Source organism: Andrographis paniculata, unplaced genomic scaffold (assembly GCF_009805555.1).
Source record: "Andrographis paniculata isolate CXL003 unplaced genomic scaffold, ASM980555v1 Contig73END, whole genome shotgun sequence".
In the NCBI taxonomy this organism is placed as follows: Eukaryota; Viridiplantae; Streptophyta; class Magnoliopsida; order Lamiales; family Acanthaceae; genus Andrographis; species Andrographis paniculata.
Genome location: NW_026137610.1, coordinates 1,551,694 through 1,568,895, shown reverse-complemented (window position 1 = coordinate 1,568,895; position 17,202 = coordinate 1,551,694). Strand labels below are relative to the sequence as shown.

The 17,202-nt window shown below is 36.9% G+C and overlaps 3 protein-coding genes across 4 annotated transcripts; all 3 read right to left on the bottom strand.

The window, feature by feature from the left end:
• Positions 1–159: 159 nt before the first annotated feature.
• LOC127265718 (uncharacterized) lies at positions 160–7,491 on the bottom strand. The gene is made up of 8 exons (XM_051295674.1): positions 7,029–7,491; positions 6,633–6,695; positions 2,056–2,778; positions 1,830–1,964; positions 1,519–1,602; positions 977–1,036; positions 756–842; positions 160–643 (listed from the first exon to the last, which is right to left on the bottom strand). The coding sequence occupies exons 1-8, from the start codon at positions 7,389–7,391 to the stop codon at positions 362–364; spliced, it is 1,797 nt and encodes a 598-aa protein (XP_051151631.1). The 5' UTR covers positions 7,392–7,491; the 3' UTR covers positions 160–361.
• Positions 7,492–7,796: 305 nt separating this feature from the next.
• On the bottom strand, positions 7,797–13,027 carry LOC127265460 (T-complex protein 1 subunit gamma-like). Its single transcript, XM_051295254.1, has 13 exons — positions 12,894–13,027; positions 12,740–12,801; positions 11,942–12,014; positions 11,635–11,702; positions 11,406–11,475; positions 11,001–11,069; positions 10,836–10,907; positions 10,041–10,114; positions 9,192–9,854; positions 8,994–9,119; positions 8,498–8,602; positions 8,328–8,402; positions 7,797–8,192 (listed from the first exon to the last, which is right to left on the bottom strand). Exons 1-13 carry the CDS (start codon positions 12,916–12,918, stop codon positions 8,001–8,003), a joined length of 1,674 nt encoding a protein of 557 aa, XP_051151211.1. The 5' UTR covers positions 12,919–13,027; the 3' UTR covers positions 7,797–8,000.
• Positions 13,028–13,117: 90 nt separating this feature from the next.
• Positions 13,118–17,057, bottom strand: LOC127265464 (uncharacterized). Of its 2 annotated transcripts, none has more exons than XM_051295257.1 (3): positions 16,764–17,057; positions 15,032–15,338; positions 13,118–13,931 (listed from the first exon to the last, which is right to left on the bottom strand). In XM_051295257.1, the coding sequence occupies exons 2-3, from the start codon at positions 15,298–15,300 to the stop codon at positions 13,322–13,324; spliced, it is 879 nt and encodes a 292-aa protein (XP_051151214.1). In that variant the 5' UTR covers positions 15,301–15,338; positions 16,764–17,057; the 3' UTR covers positions 13,118–13,321. The 2 variants fall into 2 exon arrangements, with proteins under 2 accessions (XP_051151214.1, XP_051151215.1); XM_051295258.1 differs by having other exon boundaries at positions 15,032–15,335.
• Positions 17,058–17,202: the final 145 nt, after the last annotated feature.

The following is a 17,202-nucleotide window of genomic DNA, read 5'->3' as shown; positions in this document are numbered from 1 at the left end:
GAAACCGAACTCGAACAATATGAATGAGTTCAAATGTTTAACGATCGGACATGAGGCCCTGTTCGGAAACGTTTGGCTCGGTAACAACTCTAGTAGGAACAAATTGATAGTTTGGTAATCAGTGTAAAATGAAAAACATCAGCATGATAAACTAAAATCTTGATGAAACCTGCATATTCCATTGCAATGTCATACCAAGTCCAAAAATCACTCTTTTTATCTTTCCCCCTTTATTCTTTTTTAGAAAGAATAGTTAGGAAACAGTTCAGTTATATGGGATCTGTAAAGATTGGGTGGATTACCAGAATATGTTCTATGGTGCAGCTAGCTTATTTACAAGCATGGAATGCCACAGCATGTGCTATTCGACCTTACTGGTATCAGGGCTTTCTTTAGGCTCAGTTTTCTGGAATGGTCTTTGTGTCTCTACTGCTGGCATGGGTGCTTCAGTTTTTATCTTCAGTGCATCTGCCGGACCCTTCACAGGTTTCCCGGGATTCACTAAATTTTTTACATCTTCAAACTTGGCGGTCGTCAGTGGAGTAGTGCTGACTGGGATGCTGGATTTTGGCTCTTCTATGGTTAGTGTGGCAGCATCGTCTCTAGAGGCATACCAAGAGTTGCCACAAGCCACGCATTCTAGCTGAGAGAGTTCAGCACGGTAAGAGATGGTTATTATAGATGATTGAATGATTTATACATGGAATATAGTGAATTGTGCTTTGATTATCTTAGTGTATGCTTTGATCAAGAACCTGGTATCGGTCACCATGTCCAGTTTGGATGATGTCTGTCAAGCCAACTTGTTTCTTCATGCACCTCTTACAACGAGCATCAGTCATCTGGCCACAATATATACGAGTGAATAAACCACCTAGAATATGGAAAGTCCAAATACAAAATGGCAGGATAGGGTCTGTTTCTATTCTGTAATTTGTCTATCAAAATAAGAAAAACAAAGCATGGGGTGAGCAACCTGCACACGGCGTGCCTCCTCTGGTTCCCTGGTAGCTAATTCCTCGGCTGTTAAACCACTCTGTGGAGGAAAATGATGTGTGAAGGAAAAGCTTCAACTGATATCTGATGTAGTTTTGGAGCAAATTCCTACCTATACTAAATGCAACATGAATGCAGGCAGAAGACCTTCCAAAAAACAGTAGGAAAAGAATACCCTCAGCTGAACCCACCGTAAACAAATTATGTACAAAGGAAATGCAACAGGAATTGTAACCTCCAGTTTGTTATCAGAAGATAATATATGTTCAACTGATTTACCCATAATTCATTACTTACGGTCTAACAAATTGAGTCATACCGGATAAAATAGTTCAGTTCTTTGGCTAAAAGATGCTCAAAATGAAAAGCTAAGTTTAGAAGAAATTAAATTTCACTTACTGTTTGAATTTTGAACTGAGTGGCTAACTATGGTATTGGCATAGAAGCCACAAAAGCCAGAGCAAAACATCCCATAAAAATTACAAGATCAAATATGCGGATGATTATTATCCTAGGCCAGACCTTTAATTCATTTGGCAACATATTAAGTATCCGAGCAGATTCCAACTCCTGATTCAGGAGACGTCGTGCCAATAAAGTGTTCCCCTGTCATGGAATACCAAGGTAACCATAGATATAGAGAACAGAAAAATACTAGCAGAAAGAAAGGAAATAAAAACAATAACCACATTGTGCAACTAAGAAGCAAGTGTCAGGAATAGAGACACACAATCACCATTACTTCTGCCAGTACTACCTCCTGGCATTAAATATCCAGTGAAGTATGATTCTGCCAGAACATAAATCACATATTTAAAAACAACATTGGCTACCTTCAGATTAAAGGTTAATTGCCGCATCTTTTGGTTGTACTTCTGATAATCAGCCAACAGCATTTGATGAGCAGCTTTCTCAAGAGCAACAACTGCTGGAACAGCTGCATCTGGCCATTTAAAGCACGGGCCGTGCTAGAAAATGTACACAGAAGGCATCAATCGAGATCTAGAAACTATTCTATAAATTGGTGCAGAAAATTTCACAAAAGCTTAGAGGACTTACATCTGCACTTTTATCATGAATTTCATTTTTGCAGTTTGACCCATTATTCTTGTTTTCACACTTCTCTTCCTCATTATTCTGCTTAGGAGTACATATGAACTGTACTGATTGAAGAAGCTTTTCCAACCACTTGTCACGCTGCGTCTCCCCAGTCAAAAGATTTAATTTTGAAAGAATGGTATAATATTCAGTTGCCCCAGCACAAACACCCCCAGGGGTTTCTGCTTTAAGTGAGGGAGGTCTATCAAGTACTTCCTCATCTTTGGAAACATCCAAATGTGGAAAGTTCTTTTTCCTGGAAAGCCGTTTATTCTTTATATCATCTTCATGATCGGCAACAACAGGATCAGGCTCAAGGTCAGGAAGGCCTCCAAGTCGTGAAAGAGTCTTCTCAACAAGAATATTGAGCTCGTGCTGTTTGTCTTCTTCATAGTCTTTATCTGTTAACTTAAACAGTTTCTTCTGCTCAGTATCATATACTTTTTGCACAAAGAAACCAGGGTGCTGTTTGCGTCCTGGAATCTGCTTATTTCTGGGTATGAAGTGCACCACACACTTGTGCATTACAGATTCTGCAGGGACTTCATCTCTATGGAAACTATAGAAAAGCTCCCTAGTATCACGTGGTTTCCAATTCCCACCTCCTTTTTTTTCTGCCTCCTCTGGACGATAGAACCACTGTCCAGTAACCATTATATCCCCTTTTTTGTTTTGAATGATGTCCTGCATGCCATCAGAAGCCAAATGAAATATAATTATAAAGCTAAGATAACATGTCAATGCCACAGGGCAGAACCTCACATCTACACACATTATATTTCTGAGAAAATGTAGTATATCATTGGGAGGGACACAAATGTAATATATCGTTGGGAGGGACACAAATGTAATATGCATACTTTAGGTGTAGGGAGAGATTTTTATGCTATTTTTATGCCTGATTTGCTGTCTTTTCGCATATTTTTGAGATTAGTCTGAAGTGAGTCAAAGGTGATTTGTGTGATAGGTTAGTTTGGCATGACTAATGAGATTTGATTGGTGATATGTTGAGTCAAGTCGACGTTTGAACCATGTGAAAATTTGAGCCTATGTTCCAAAAGTCACAGTAGAAAATAAATTGCATATATTCAAGCTTTTGGAAAAAAAATTTTCACGTGTGATTTGTAGTGCTCAATTAGATGACCTAGAACTTGATTGATTATGCATGTTGAACTTACAACTATCGGGTCTTGCGTTTTGAAAATGATAAGGGCATTAGGTAACCCATTAAGCCTTTCTTTATTACCCAGCACAATATATTCCCCTAGTTAGCCCATTTGAGCCTTCTTAGCCTATTTTTTCTTTTATAATAAACTGTTTTTTTTTAGCCTCATACCATTCTTTCGATTGAGCCTTCTCCGATTTGAACCCTATGTTAGAAAGAATTACTTTAAGTCCATGTTGTGATGCACTTTATTTCTTCGGCACTAGTTAGAAACGAACTTTGGGTACGAATAAGTCATAGTATGAAGGAATAACTGTGGGTAGTGTAGGTATATATATATATATAAATAAATAAATAAAATCAAAAAAAAAAGAAGAAATATAAATAAAAAAATTAAAAAAACGAAAAAAAAAAAACAAAAAAAAAAATAAAAAAATAATTATCTTAATAAAGTATCTTTATTTAATTTCATTATTAAAATTTGGGTAGTGAATAGAGTAAGGATTTGATTGTTTATGCCGATTTGTTCTTATTGTGTTCTTTTATGACATATTTAAGCCCTTGTATATCCTTTTTCCTACCCCGACCATAAGCCCCGTTACAACCCTTATTGAAAGTCCCTTTGATTCTTTATGCTAGATTCGAATATTTTAAGTAAGGGAAATTTGATTTTTACTCAAGCCTATAGGATAATCTTTTGTTGCACTACCTGAGTGTTGAGCCAATTATACATTTAATTCCTTCAGAGAGCATGTGAGAAAACACTTAATCTTGTGAGGTTGACTTGGCTTGATATGTTAAAAGTCGGATTGAATTGGTTGTGTTGGATCCTCTTGTCATATCGAGTTGCCTGCGATTTCTTTGGCTTATTTCGAATTTATGCTTGAGGGCAAGCATGATCTAGGTTTGGGGAGAATTGATAGTTAGAAATCGCATGCGTTTTATATTCATATCATATGCGATAATTGGGTAATTTTGATTGGATTCTACCTAATTTATATGCGAATTGTTTATTTGCTGTGTGCAGAGAGCAAATATTAAATTTGACATAATTGGCAGAAAAAAAAGAAATAAAATTAATTAAAGGCCCAAAAGCCCATCTATAAAATAATTAGGGCAAACATTAAATAAAAAGAGGGATCACACGTTTCAAAAGCGGGAGGACGGCTAGGGCAGAAACGCACAGGAGTAGGAGACTGACAGATTCATAGATCGCGCTAGAGCAAATCGACAGAGAAGATTTCCCCCTCCCACTATGACTTCATATTTCTCTTTTGTTCTTTGTTATTTAATTATGGAGTAGATACTTTTCTGGTTTAAGGGGTGATAATGTTTTGGTTATTTTGTTTTGGAGATTTTTTATTTTCTTTATAAAAGTTCTTTTTGATTATCAATATTTGTCTAATTCTGAGAATAGCGTTTGTGATTGTTAGATTGATTGAATATTTTGGTACCGATATTTAAATTAGTCTGATAATCTAAAGTCAATTCAAATAGGATATCCGTAATTATATTCGCACTTGAATAGGTGACAACCGGGTTGAATAGTTCCTTCCCGGGGGTTAGACAATCAAATCTAACTGTTTCTCTTAGGTAGTAATTGTTTTGAATTGGGTTTTTCTAGATTGGAATGCGGTTAGGCAATATTCTTATGGGCACACCTAGGTTTATTTGCTTAATTAGGGGTAGTTAACGGTCGTACCTTAATTACCTACACTGTAAGGAAAAATTGGTTGTCAGAGCTTGTTGATAACTATAACCAATTTATTGATACTTTAATATGAATTAATGATAGAACACAAGTGCCATAACTGCATCATCCCTTGAGCCAGACATCCCCTTGATAGTCAGTTCCCCTTTAATTTAATTGCTTTGTTATTTTATTTTAATTAGATAATAAAAGAAAAATCCCCCTTTATTTACTGCATTAGAACACGAAAGAGTGAATCACACAATCCCTGTGGAGACGATCCCTTCCCCTATATTACATTAAATTGTGATCACGGAGTAGGTGAAATATTTGATTGACCGTGCGACAGGTCATGAAGAATATCAGAAATATATATTAATTGCATATATATATGTGTGTGTATATTAAATTATTAAAACTTAACAGTGTTGGACATTCGCCATTTACAACTATACTCAAGTCCAGAGAAAATTGCAAAAGATATCCCACATCCACATGTATACTCCATGATATTTATTTTATTGGCAAAATATATCCTACATGTTTGCAAAATTCGCTATTTCCCCTTGGTTCCCCCCTTCGGTATTTCTAGCATTCAACTAAGTAGTATGACATCAAATGGAGAAGATTCAGAGTGGAACTATTCTATACTGCAGAGTTTTAATAACAAAAACAATGTACTGTATAAATATTTTAATAAGACTTAAAAATGAAATATCACAAGATTCAAATGTCTTATGGGAGGATATTGCAAAGCATATATGTATGGATTCTACATATATCTGCATATTAGTTATATATTACTAATTATTCTGGCATACCATCATGCACCAAGTCACTAATCATTTTCAATAATAATCTTGATGAGCTGTATGCCAATGAGCTAAATAGATGTTTTATCGGAAGGGGAACTGCTCTTTCATCAAGTCCTACTGTCTTAAAATAGCAAACATAAATCCTAGAAGCTGTACATAGTGTATATAGAGTGTGTCTGCACACAGCTTACACGTGAGCTACATATTTTATTAGCTACACGCCACAATAGCAAACAAAATCCTAGAAGCTGTCATACTGCGTACAGAATGTGTCTGCGCAGAGCGTACACATGTGCTACATACATATTTAATTAGCCACACGCGACAGAAATAATAATTAAGAAGATTCATTGACTATGTACCATATATCTGATGTCAGGCGGATTTGGTTACATTGAAAACTGAACAAAAAAGAGACTTATTCTCAAAAAATATAACACATGAACCATTAGCAAATAAATAAATAAATAGTAATGCAATAGTTTGAAAGTAACTAATAGCTCTGAAAAGATTCAGTTATTTCACAAGCTTCCGACGACAATGGCAACTTTACTTTTAGGAACAAAAACACACTAACAAACATCCTCAAAAATATCACATGGTTGCAACAATCTGATGAATCACACACTCAATAGGAGAAAAAAAAAAACCTTCATCTCTAATCCCATTTAATTATAAATGCAAGATAACAACATAAACAATAGCGTGCTTACATCAAATACATAAACCAAGCATCCTGAAATAACCAACAGAAGGGGAAAAATGAGAAATCAAGCCCACACGACCACACTCCACATAAATACATTCATCATCACATACCATATTCTTTAAATGGGCTCATACTTAGCATTTGAAAATCAAGAATTACCTTAATGATTGCAACATAAGGCTTCATATTTCCGTCCTCAGGAACTAAAAGTACGGGATCCTCCTAAAAGAAAAGAAATCAACAACAATATGAATTCTGTGAACCAGCTCAACCAATTGACAAATTATTTAACTTCATCCAGTGAAACTTCTGAAAACTAATTTCGTTTGTAAAGGGACGCAGAGACACCTGAAAACTGATTAGTCCGCCAAACGAGTGGGATGGAGAGATTGGTGCAAATTCCATTGTAATATTAGATAATTAACCCAAAAACAAAAATGAGAAACTCTAGCCGTTATCATTGGATTACGCTTGAAGAAGACGAGAATCCATTTCTTATAGCACGTCCACCATAATATAAAGATTTCAGACAAAATGGAAAGTAAGACCACTCACAAGTTCATATTGTAGACCATCGTACTCGAAGGAAGCGTAATGGCTCCTCCTCCCCCTCCCTTTACCGGAAACCCTAATAACCTCACCCAGCGGTTGTGCTTCCGCATCCGCCTCATCCTGTTCATCTTCACCTTCCGATTGAGATTCAGGCTCTTTCCTATTCTCCTTGCTTGCATTCTCTTCGGTCAGTTTCCGTACCTCTATTTCCTTCTCCTCGTCATCCTCATCCGGAAGCTTCAACATTTTGCGTTTTCTTTGGTGCTTCCTTTCTTCGCCATAAGAGTTTTTCTGCGCCGTCATCAGCAGCGCCGTCTCATCTTCGTCGTCGCTGGTAGGAACCCGCGCTCCGCGACGGAATCCCATTGCCTCAATCACGGCCAGTCCTTGTTACTCGAAGTGTCCGGAAAATTCGGTTTCGCATAAGTATCGCGCCAAATGGGCTTCTACAAAGGTCGTTGTGGGAACTCGCTACGTAAATGGTCTTAGGGTTTTGGAAATTTTCTGATTTGCCATTGTTGTCGTGTACGAGTTTGTCTCCATTAATGGGCTCGGGCCCACCTTCAATGTACCATTGAATATGACCCAACAGCTTGTCCCCAGTCCATTTACTCAAAATTAAAAATTACTTAATGTATTGAAATAATGAATTTTATGCTAATTGCTAAGTTATATATGTTCATCCTCATGATTTGATTAAAAGATTATTATCGAGGAAAATTAAAGAATCATATCTGAAAAACTGTAAAAAAGGGAAAACAAATGCAGACATAAGAACATTGAAAGTCCTAAAAACCTTAGAATAGCCCTAAAACATTAGAATTCAGAATTCATAGTGACAAAATGGGGCAAAAGAAACTAACTACTTACCCCAATCTGAAACTCAAAATGGGATGCCAAAATTTTTCAAGAATGGTTTTTTAAGGAAAATATAATTTACATATCAGAAATGCAGTCAGGCCCAGATTTACTTGTTCATTCAGGAATCATATTCTCATTATCTGCATCACCTTCCTGCTCGACAGTAGGTTTCGACTGAGCCTGGCCTGCTCCAGGGGATTGCTTCTTCTTGATCCCGCTCACTATATCGTCAATTCTTAAGAGCATGCAAGCAGCTTCGATGGCCGTCTTGAAAGCCTGGGACTTCACAGAATATGAATCCCATATCTACACAAAATCCAGGGCTATAGTGGTGAGAGAGTGAATCCAAAAATACTTGAAAGAAAATCATTATATCACCAAACTGTGTTTCCAAAATAGAGCTGCAGACAAAGATGGAGAAGTAAAGCCAAATAAGCACACCTTGCGCTCCTTCATGTCAGCAATTTCACCAGTATTTCCATCTATGCCAATCCATGCATTCTCACCATTTGCATGCTAAGGAAATTTGGATGAAAACTTATAAGGGGAATACTTCATAGCTGCTTCATGCGGATATAGAAGATAGTATAGTTTCTAGTCGCTATGTGTACCTTTCCTTGTAAAGCAGTCATGACCCGAATCACGTTCACCCCACAGTTCTGTGCCAACGTTCTTGGTATAGCCTCAAATGCAATTGCAGCCGCTTCATAAGGCCACTGTTTAAAATGATTCATAAAAAAATAAGTGTTTAGATATGTTTTGGAAAGTTGGAAAATAGTAAAAATTAAGTAAAAGAAAAAGTGTTCGATTTGATATAAATATCTATATTCAATGTGATAATATAAATAAAGAATAAATTTTTTATGTAATATTTTAAATGAAAAATAAAGATTTGATATGATGTTTTTTTATGAATAGTGCAAAAAAAATATTGAAAGCATAAACAGAGGCTAAATGCCTTAGTCTTCTGGAGAAAGGTTTCAGAGGAAGAAGGATGTTAGCACTACATCGGCAAGACTATAAAACAATGTCTTAATTGGGACGACAGAGGATATGTTTGAGAAAAATGAAATCAATGCAACAAAAAGATAACACAAGATGGTTTACCTTTTCTATGCCTTCAACAGATGAACTTTTTTGTTTTAACATAGCTGAGACAGTAAGCTCAGTAGCTCCGCCACCAGGAACAAGTTTTGGATTTTTTATTATGTTCCTTGCCACAGACATTGCATCCTGCGCGAAAATGTTTAGAAAGTCAGAATACGGGGTAGAAACAACACATTGTGGTACCAAAAGTCATAATACCTGCAAATTTCTCTCCACTTCATTGAGCAGGTCCTTGCTTGCACCTCTCAGGAGTACTGTGCAAGCTTTGGGATCTTTACAGTCAACAATGAAAGCAAAGAACTCATCACCAATTTTCCGCACCTCAAAGAGCCCGGCACCAGTACCAACATCAGATTCCTGTAATTCATCAGGTCTGTTGACAATCACTGCTCCACAAGCCTTTGCAACTCTGTTGTTGTCTGTTTTCCTCAGTCTTCTGATTGCACTGACACCAGCCTTGCTAAGATAATGGCAAGCCAGATCGCTGAGCCCCTTTTCAGTTATCACTAGATCTGGCTTGAACTTTAGTATCTGCATGCACATGTTCTCAATGTATTCCTCTTCCATTTTCAGAAGGACGCTCCAATCTTCTTCCCTTAGCAACTCAGCATTGGTTTGGTTTTCACCTTTCTTGTACTCAAGAGGACAATCAAGCAAAATAATTCTTGGATTTAGTATCTTCCTTTTCATTTTACCAGGAACCACAACATCCTTATTTATCATGACTCCTTTCAAAACTTTGGAGTCCTCCAACTGACCACCAGGAACCTTCTCAACTTTAATGTACTTTTTTATATCCACCTCACGCAGTCCTTGTCCAATACTCACACCTACTGTGGTAGTAGCATCTATTGCTAAGTCCTGAAAATCAATTGATATAATCCAACAAATATAAATATAGTTTCAATCACATGACGCTGACACTAACATATAGAGTACAGATGACAGCAATTTAGCTGAAGATTTGAACTGAAATATAAGTTAGTGTAAACAATTCTGGTCCATTCTCGGTAATCAGATATACGAAGCAGTTATGGAAATTCTTACAGCAATAAGATCTCCAAATTGACTTGTAAATTTTGTTCCAATACAGCTCTTAACAAGTCCAAGCATAGCTGCACCTGCCAAATGTAAAGCATGGCATTCGATAAAATAAGTTAAGAGAAAGTAATAATACACGAGCTAAGCTGCCTATATACATATAGATACTTCAAAAGCTCAGAAACAGCCATTTAAACCTAACTGGAGGTGTTTGTTCCTCCAGCTGTACATCATACAGCTTAGCATGTAAGTAAAATTGATAAAAACATAATACAAGTAAAAACAACAAAATATATTAACAAATATAGCTCCAGAAAGAAAGAACTAGATAAGCAAATGTATATTAATAAAGGTAATCATGCACAACATCACGCTTGAGGAAGAAGTAGATTGTTTGTAGCCCGTAAGAGGTGGTCAAGTTGGTATGGTTGGGCGATTTGTGACTGCAAGGTCACGGATTCAAATCCTACGGACGCTTTCTTAGTCAAGCCTGTTATGGTTTGCAGACCATTGAGGGTTCCTATGTTATTAAAAAGAAAAAGGAAAACAAAAAATCAAGTAGAACCAAAATTGGGTGGATTTTATTATTTTAACTCTTACCTGGGATTTACTTCAGAAAATTTTATAACAGTGTTGTAAGACTAATCATAGTTTTAACCTTACACCAAAATTGCTCATTAAATTTACCATAACAAGCAACAACAACTAATCCAGTTTAGAAGATATCAAGAATACAATATAAACTCAAACCACATAGACAAATAGTGCAATAATACAGCATTAAACCACAAGTAAACTTACGATCCTTTAAATCAACATTCATTGCAATTTTGTCAAGAACAGCAATAGCATCCTCTAACGCTTTATTATAAGCTGCAAACCAAATACCAAGAAATTTGACAATGTCACGATTGATATACATTAAAATGACTGAGAATTGAATTGAAAACACAATTACTCAAATACCTCGACAGATGACTGTAGGATGATAGTTCTTTTCAATAAAGGCTTCTGCAACATGGAGCATCTCACCAGCTGAATTGAAAGAGACATAAGTCTATTAGTATTTGGGCACTAAATGTTTTAAAGCCAAAATGCCTAGTTAGTCAATCATTCAAGACATCACAATTAATAAGAAGAAATTTAAAAGGCATCTCCAATGCATGATGCTGGGACCCACACTTTTGAGAGCATACTATATAAATAGCAACGCTACTCAAACACCAGACAACAACTATAAACACATCATGTATATTCTATAATTATCTGGCATTTTAGTGTTTTATACAGCTGCATATAGGTAAGTAATTATTGAGTGAAAAAAAAAAGAGTATTTGGACTAAGCAACCTCAACAGTCAACACATACATACCAAGAACAATTACAGACGTTGTCCCATCTCCTACCTCCTCATCCTGAGTTCGGCTAAGTTCAATCATGGACTGCACAAATGTCATCAAGTGACAAGAATGTTAAGCAGAACATAATACCACTGCAAGCTATATGTCAAACAAGGAGTCAATTCTATTCATCTATGATCCATAAATTAGTAGACAGTTTATATACAAAACAGAGAAGTAAAAAGAAACAGGGTACTCTGCCTTGGCTGCAGGGTGGGCAACATCTAATTCACGAAGAATAGCATTTCCATCATTTGTCACTACAATGCCTGTATTTCAAAAGAAAATAAAAATTAATCATGAAACCTTGAGAACATCATGGCAGGAGATCAAGATGAATGCAATCCAAAACTTGCAAAAACCCTAAATACCGACATCATCTTCAATGAGCAACTACCATGGCAACAGAGATATCTAATAATTTGTTTTTCAATGAAAGGCACATTCCCTTACTTTTCTTCATAAAACATTATTAGCCTTCATACTTTGAGCTAAAACGAACAATTACCTCCAGCAGCATCAAGCAACATCTTCAGCATTGACCGTGGACCCAAAGTAGTACGAATAATATCTGCAACTGCCTTTAATAATGCATCCAAGATAAGGTTAAAGTTAGTTGAAACAAAAATAACTGAGAAAATGCAGGTTTCTGTCTTGAAAGAAGACACAAGCAACCAACAACCGTTATGTTTCAGTAGGCAAATTTTGTAAAGCAGTAACAAAGAGCTCTAACAAAATTTCTGTAATAGTTCGATCAATAGGCAGTTCATGTTGCGCATAATGCAAACAAAGCAAAGCTTGATGCAAAACTTTGAAGAACTCAATTAATATGAATGATAGGAAATGTGGGTACGTACACTAAGCATCATACAACCTTTTACTTATTTATTCATTTATTTGATTACTATGATAATTATTTTTCCTGTTGACGTTGATATTATTGTTGTGATGCAGAATCATTTCAATTTAAGTTTTAAGTCCGAAATATCCATAGTCTACATCAATACATCAACTAGAAAACATTGCCCCAGATAACGCTTAAAACCGTGGCCAGGTAACTCACTCCTCCTCATTATCATTTAGAATCATTCTCGTAAATTGTTCAAAATATCGAATGACTGGAAGTAATAATCCAAACAAACTTGGTAAAATCTCCTAGATACAGAATAACAAATGTGGGCCATCAGACACGCGAATAAGATTCATGCTCATTGTGAGAAACAGTTAAACACAGGCACACAATTTGTTCGCCAGTACGCATTGAATACAATTCCGAAAATCATGACAAGTTGAGAAACTATATGACCTTGGATGCTTGGATGTTGGCATGGTGCACCTTGCTTCCAGACTCCCGCTTTAGAGAATCTTCTGCTCGGCACAAGTTTTAAACACATTAGTCGAAGCACGAAAATTAACGAAGATCAAGAAGATAAGGCCATGAACAACCAGTAAAGACTCACTGAGGACGAGAACTGGAGCTTGCATCTTGGATTCCGATCGTAAATCACGAAGTGAGCAGAGCAGGTGCAGTAGAGATCTGTTCAAAGAGGAAAGAGGGAAAAGAAGGGCAACCCTGAAAACCAAACAGGCCTTTAAAATTGAGCTTTTATATAATATGAGCGACTCTGAAAGTCGTTAACGCTTTCTTTATCAAGTAAGAACCAATTTACAAGGAAGTCCAAACTAATAAAATTAATATTTAAATTTACATTCAATATTTGATCTGGAGAATTGACAAGTTAGTCCAAATGTTTAGAGTATTTGATAATTTAGTCCAAATGTATTAGAAAATTGTTTCAGGGAGAATCTTACAACACCATACCAGTCCTGCTGTCATTTCTCCCATAAATAAAGAATGAATACACAGAAAAAAAAAAATGTAGAATACTTAAATAAAGAATGGAATGGTTAAATTTGAGAGCCTATTCTTGCTAGCATCATGCTCATTGCTTTGAGCAATCTCCTTCAGACTAGTCCATGATTTTTTTCTCCTCTTGTTAGAAGACATACTTTTGCCAGCATCAGTATCAGTATCCATAGTTGCCTGTGCATGCTCGTGTTCGACTACTTTCTTTGCAGCCGACCTATTCCTTTTCTTCCTCCTCGAGTCCAATAAAGAAATCCCTACTGTTGGCAATGAAGGCACAGGACTGCTAGCTTCTTGATTTTGTCTACTGCTTGCTTCAAGATTTTGTGAGTCTGCAGTTGGCACGGCAGGCGTGTCAAGAGCGATAAATGAAGGGATAGTTGCTGCAGGTTTTTTCGAGCTGGCTTGTTTTTCTGCTGCAGATTGTAGTGGTTTCGCCTTTGGAGGGCATATCTCCTTCATGTAGCCCTTTGGAGTTCCTCTCATCAAATTTCGATGGGAACAGAAGTTGCATGTGTAGACGATGGTGTTTTGTGTGGTGAGATTAGATTTCTTCTGGCGCCGTTTCTTGGGATGGTTCTTCTCAATTCGTATGATACAGTTATATCCCGGTTGCAAAATGGCTTCACATCTGCACAACACAAAGGCATTATATGTCGAACATGGGAATGTTACCTATTTAGACTGTAAGTCACAAACTCCAATGTATATTACAAATATATGAAGTGAAAACTAATGCATCAATCAGAGGTAAACTACATGGAAGCATCCAAGTTCTAACATTGCAATTCATATACAAATAATTTGAATATACCAAATTACCATATAATCAAAAACAAACCAAATATTAGCACCATGCAAAAGTACAAACTGAAATCGAATAGGAGCTATCTACAGATAAAATGCTGGAGAAGGCTAACCAATGTTTCACGGTGTTGAATATTGTCCCACGTTGGAAAAAATGTGGTTACTCTCTTGGCTTATAAGGGTGAAGGGAGAGCCATGGTACTCCAGCTATAACCAATTGATTTTAGGTTGAAAGCCTTGGAATCTTTCTTAACATGGTAAAGAGTCATAGTTTCTGATACCATGGTGCCCGTGCCCGTATTAGGTATGAATTTTTGAGATTATCATCTCGAAGGGAGTGTTGAATATTGTCCCTATCCCACGTTGGAAGGGCCACTCCACCTATCACGTTTTAGATAGGAAGCCCGGATCCCTTCTTAACATAGTATAGAGTGGGAGGAGTGTTAAATATTGTCCCTCCCTTGGCTTAGGCCACTCCACCTATCACCGATCACCAATTAGTTTTAGGTTGGAAGCCCGAAACACTTCTTAACAGACGCTATGCCAAGGTAGACTTCTATAGCCTCATTGAAAGATGCGAATGGGCGTGGGCGGCCTAACCAAATTAGTAGTATGGTAATGTTCCTTTTGAGTTCTATCAAGTTTTTCAAAGAAAAAAATTCTCACAGAACATCACATCAACAGTATCTCAACACAAATCCAAACCTACGGTCCCAATCCCAATCCAAACTGAAAAGAAACACAACATTATATTATCTGTTATTGTAATCATGGGACACTACACTTCTCGGGTCAACTATTAAACAAACTAAAAATACTTAGTGTTTGGGGTTTAGGGTTGAAATATAGAACGAAAATATTTGCATTCCATAGTAAGCTAGTTCAAACCATTGTACAGCTTAAAATCCGTTATGATATACATACCTTTCGCAAACAAACTGAGAAGGATCACTGCGAATGCCCAAGGCTTCCGTGGTGGCTGCCAAGCGCTCGCCGAAGAAAGCCCCGAGAGAAGGGATAGAAGCTTCGGTAGCGGCCCAGGCTGCAAGGCTTTTGAGATGGTCGAGCTTGCACATAGTCTTCGCGTTCATATGAACTTGCTTCTTGCCGCTCGATTCTTCTCTCAGCGTCAAGGAAACGTGCGGCTGAGCCCCAGCCTTTGCATTGTTCCCCTTCCCTCTTTTGCCACCCATGTCAATCGCTTCCACTTTTCGCACAAGAATTCTCTCTGCTGAATTTCAACAAACAGATAGTTGGATTACATTCCGAGCTCCGGAATCATACACAACCGCGAAGATTCCCATCGACACATCAATTTCCAACATAGGGTTTCACTTTTCAAAAATATAGTAGTACTCATCAATTTCTTAGGTGTAAAAGAAACGACGTCGTCTGAGTCGTAAACTGCCGGTTCGAACCGCAGGCGGTTCTTATAGGTCCAAATAAAATTAAACCGGAATAAGTGATTTATACGTAGGTGATGCCGTGATGGAGCAAGCTTGGTCAATGGGCTTGCATTCATCCATTGGGAAAGACCCAAAGAATGAGACCCATGATTAAATCCAATATTCAAAATACATTGAACCTGGACACTGGTACCCTCTAAAAACCTAAGACCTGCTCGGAATTAATATATATTTTTTCTAAATTTATTATAAAAATTAAATAATATTAATAATAAAATATGCACAAGTTCTAAACTATTCATAAAAACGACACGGCATCGACAATTTCAACGTGGCAATAAAACTTGTCCAGTTGTAATTAACTACACGATAAATTTATTTTAAATATCATAATAATTGACTAATCTGCACAACTTTACGACCTAGGCATTTTTTTTTTTTTTGGCACTGTACAATTTTTTTAAAATATCACATAAATTTTTTGATATTTTTAAAATTACAAAACTCCACAAATCTACAAATATTTCTACCCCAACGAGCCATTGTTTTGGGCCCTTCAGAAATTGGAATTTTATATGACAGTTGCACAAATTATGTCCAATGTTTTTTTAGTGCAGCATGTGGACCAATTCAATGGAAGGACTTTTCTGAATAGTATAGTATACATTACGAAAAAATAAATAAATAAGACCTTAAAATATTTATAAACTAATTAGATTATGTGGGCACGGCATACAGTTTTCGTTTCAACCCTAATACTAATTGTAGCACGAGAAATTGATGACCGAGCAGTGACTTTTGGGCAAATGCATGACCTAGCTGATAAATTTATTAGGACAAAATTCTAGAAAGTGGAAATTAATTAAACTGTGTTAGCATTATCCACTGCATCAGCAGCTTCTTTATATTACGATAATTTTCCATTAGTACGAAGGAAAAAAAAAAACTATGTATGATTTTCTTATTTAATCAACCCTAAACCCGCTAAGACCCAGATCCACCTCAAAATTCAACCCACCCGGGCCCCCGGGTACAGGTTGGATCGGCTAACCCGACATGAAAACTGGACTAAATTGTAATAAGAAAGAAAAAGGAAAAACAGTAATCACATCTGCTGGAAAGATTCTCACATTGTGCTGTTATTTATTAATTTTTCACGAAACAAAAGGTCGAATTGCATTAAAAAAGCTGCAAACAAGTAAAAAATCTAAATTATTCCAAATGCTTGAAAGGGAAGACTATAAACTTACAAACTTTTTATGCATCTGTAGCTTGTAGGAGATGACGCAGCCGACGAAGTCAAGAAGAAATAAGATAGAGAGGCCTCGCCTCGCCTCGCGCGCTGAAGTCAACTAGCGGGAGCAAAAACCAGAGCATCAACGCAATTGAAATTGAAATTGAAATTAGGGTTAGGGTTTGGGGTGGGAGATGAAATTTGGGGCAATGAAGGAAAGAAAGGAAGGGAATCGGACCGGAGCTTGAAATGGGAAACGAAAATGGGAATATTAGTCATTCGGATTGGATTTGAACCCTGAAACCCGGCCCAGTCGTCTTATAGAATCGACCTTGCGAAGTGGATAATCCGAACTTCGAATGAAATGGTCCACCGTCCACGTGACGTGATGATCCGAATAGTACAATTTAGCATTCGGGTCAAACCAGAGCCCGCAAGGCGTGGCGGCGGAGCAC

What these genes read in the sequence shown, in the direction of transcription:
- LOC127265718 (XM_051295674.1), bottom strand. Translation starts at nt 7,391, where the DNA reads ATGGGATTCCGTCGCGGAGCGCGGGTTCCTACCAGCGACGACGAAGAT. An exon ending in TTCATGATAAAAGTGCAGAT is followed by an intron (nt 1,965 to 2,055) that starts GTAAGTCCTCTA and finishes TACATTTTCTAG; the next exon opens with CACGGCCCGTGCTTTAAATG. An exon ending in TGTTGCCAAATGAATTAAAG is followed by an intron (nt 1,037 to 1,518) that starts GTCTGGCCTAGG and finishes TTTCCTCCACAG; the next exon opens with AGTGGTTTAACAGCCGAGGA.
- LOC127265460 (XM_051295254.1), bottom strand. Translation starts at nt 12,918, where the DNA reads ATGCAAGCTCCAGTTCTCGTCCTCA. An exon ending in AACGTCTGTAATTGTTCTTG is followed by an intron (nt 11,070 to 11,405) that starts GTATGTATGTGT and finishes CTTTCAATTCAG; the next exon opens with CTGGTGAGATGCTCCATGTT. An exon ending in CTGACATGAAGGAGCGCAAG is followed by an intron (nt 8,193 to 8,327) that starts GTGTGCTTATTT and finishes GATTTTGTGTAG; the next exon opens with ATATGGGATTCATATTCTGT.
- LOC127265464 (XM_051295257.1), bottom strand. Translation starts at nt 15,300, where the DNA reads ATGGGTGGCAAAAGAGGGAAGGGGAACAATGCAAAGGCTGGGGCTCAG. An exon ending in TCTCAGTTTGTTTGCGAAAG is followed by an intron (nt 13,932 to 15,031) that starts GTATGTATATCA and finishes TGTGTTGTGCAG; the next exon opens with ATGTGAAGCCATTTTGCAAC.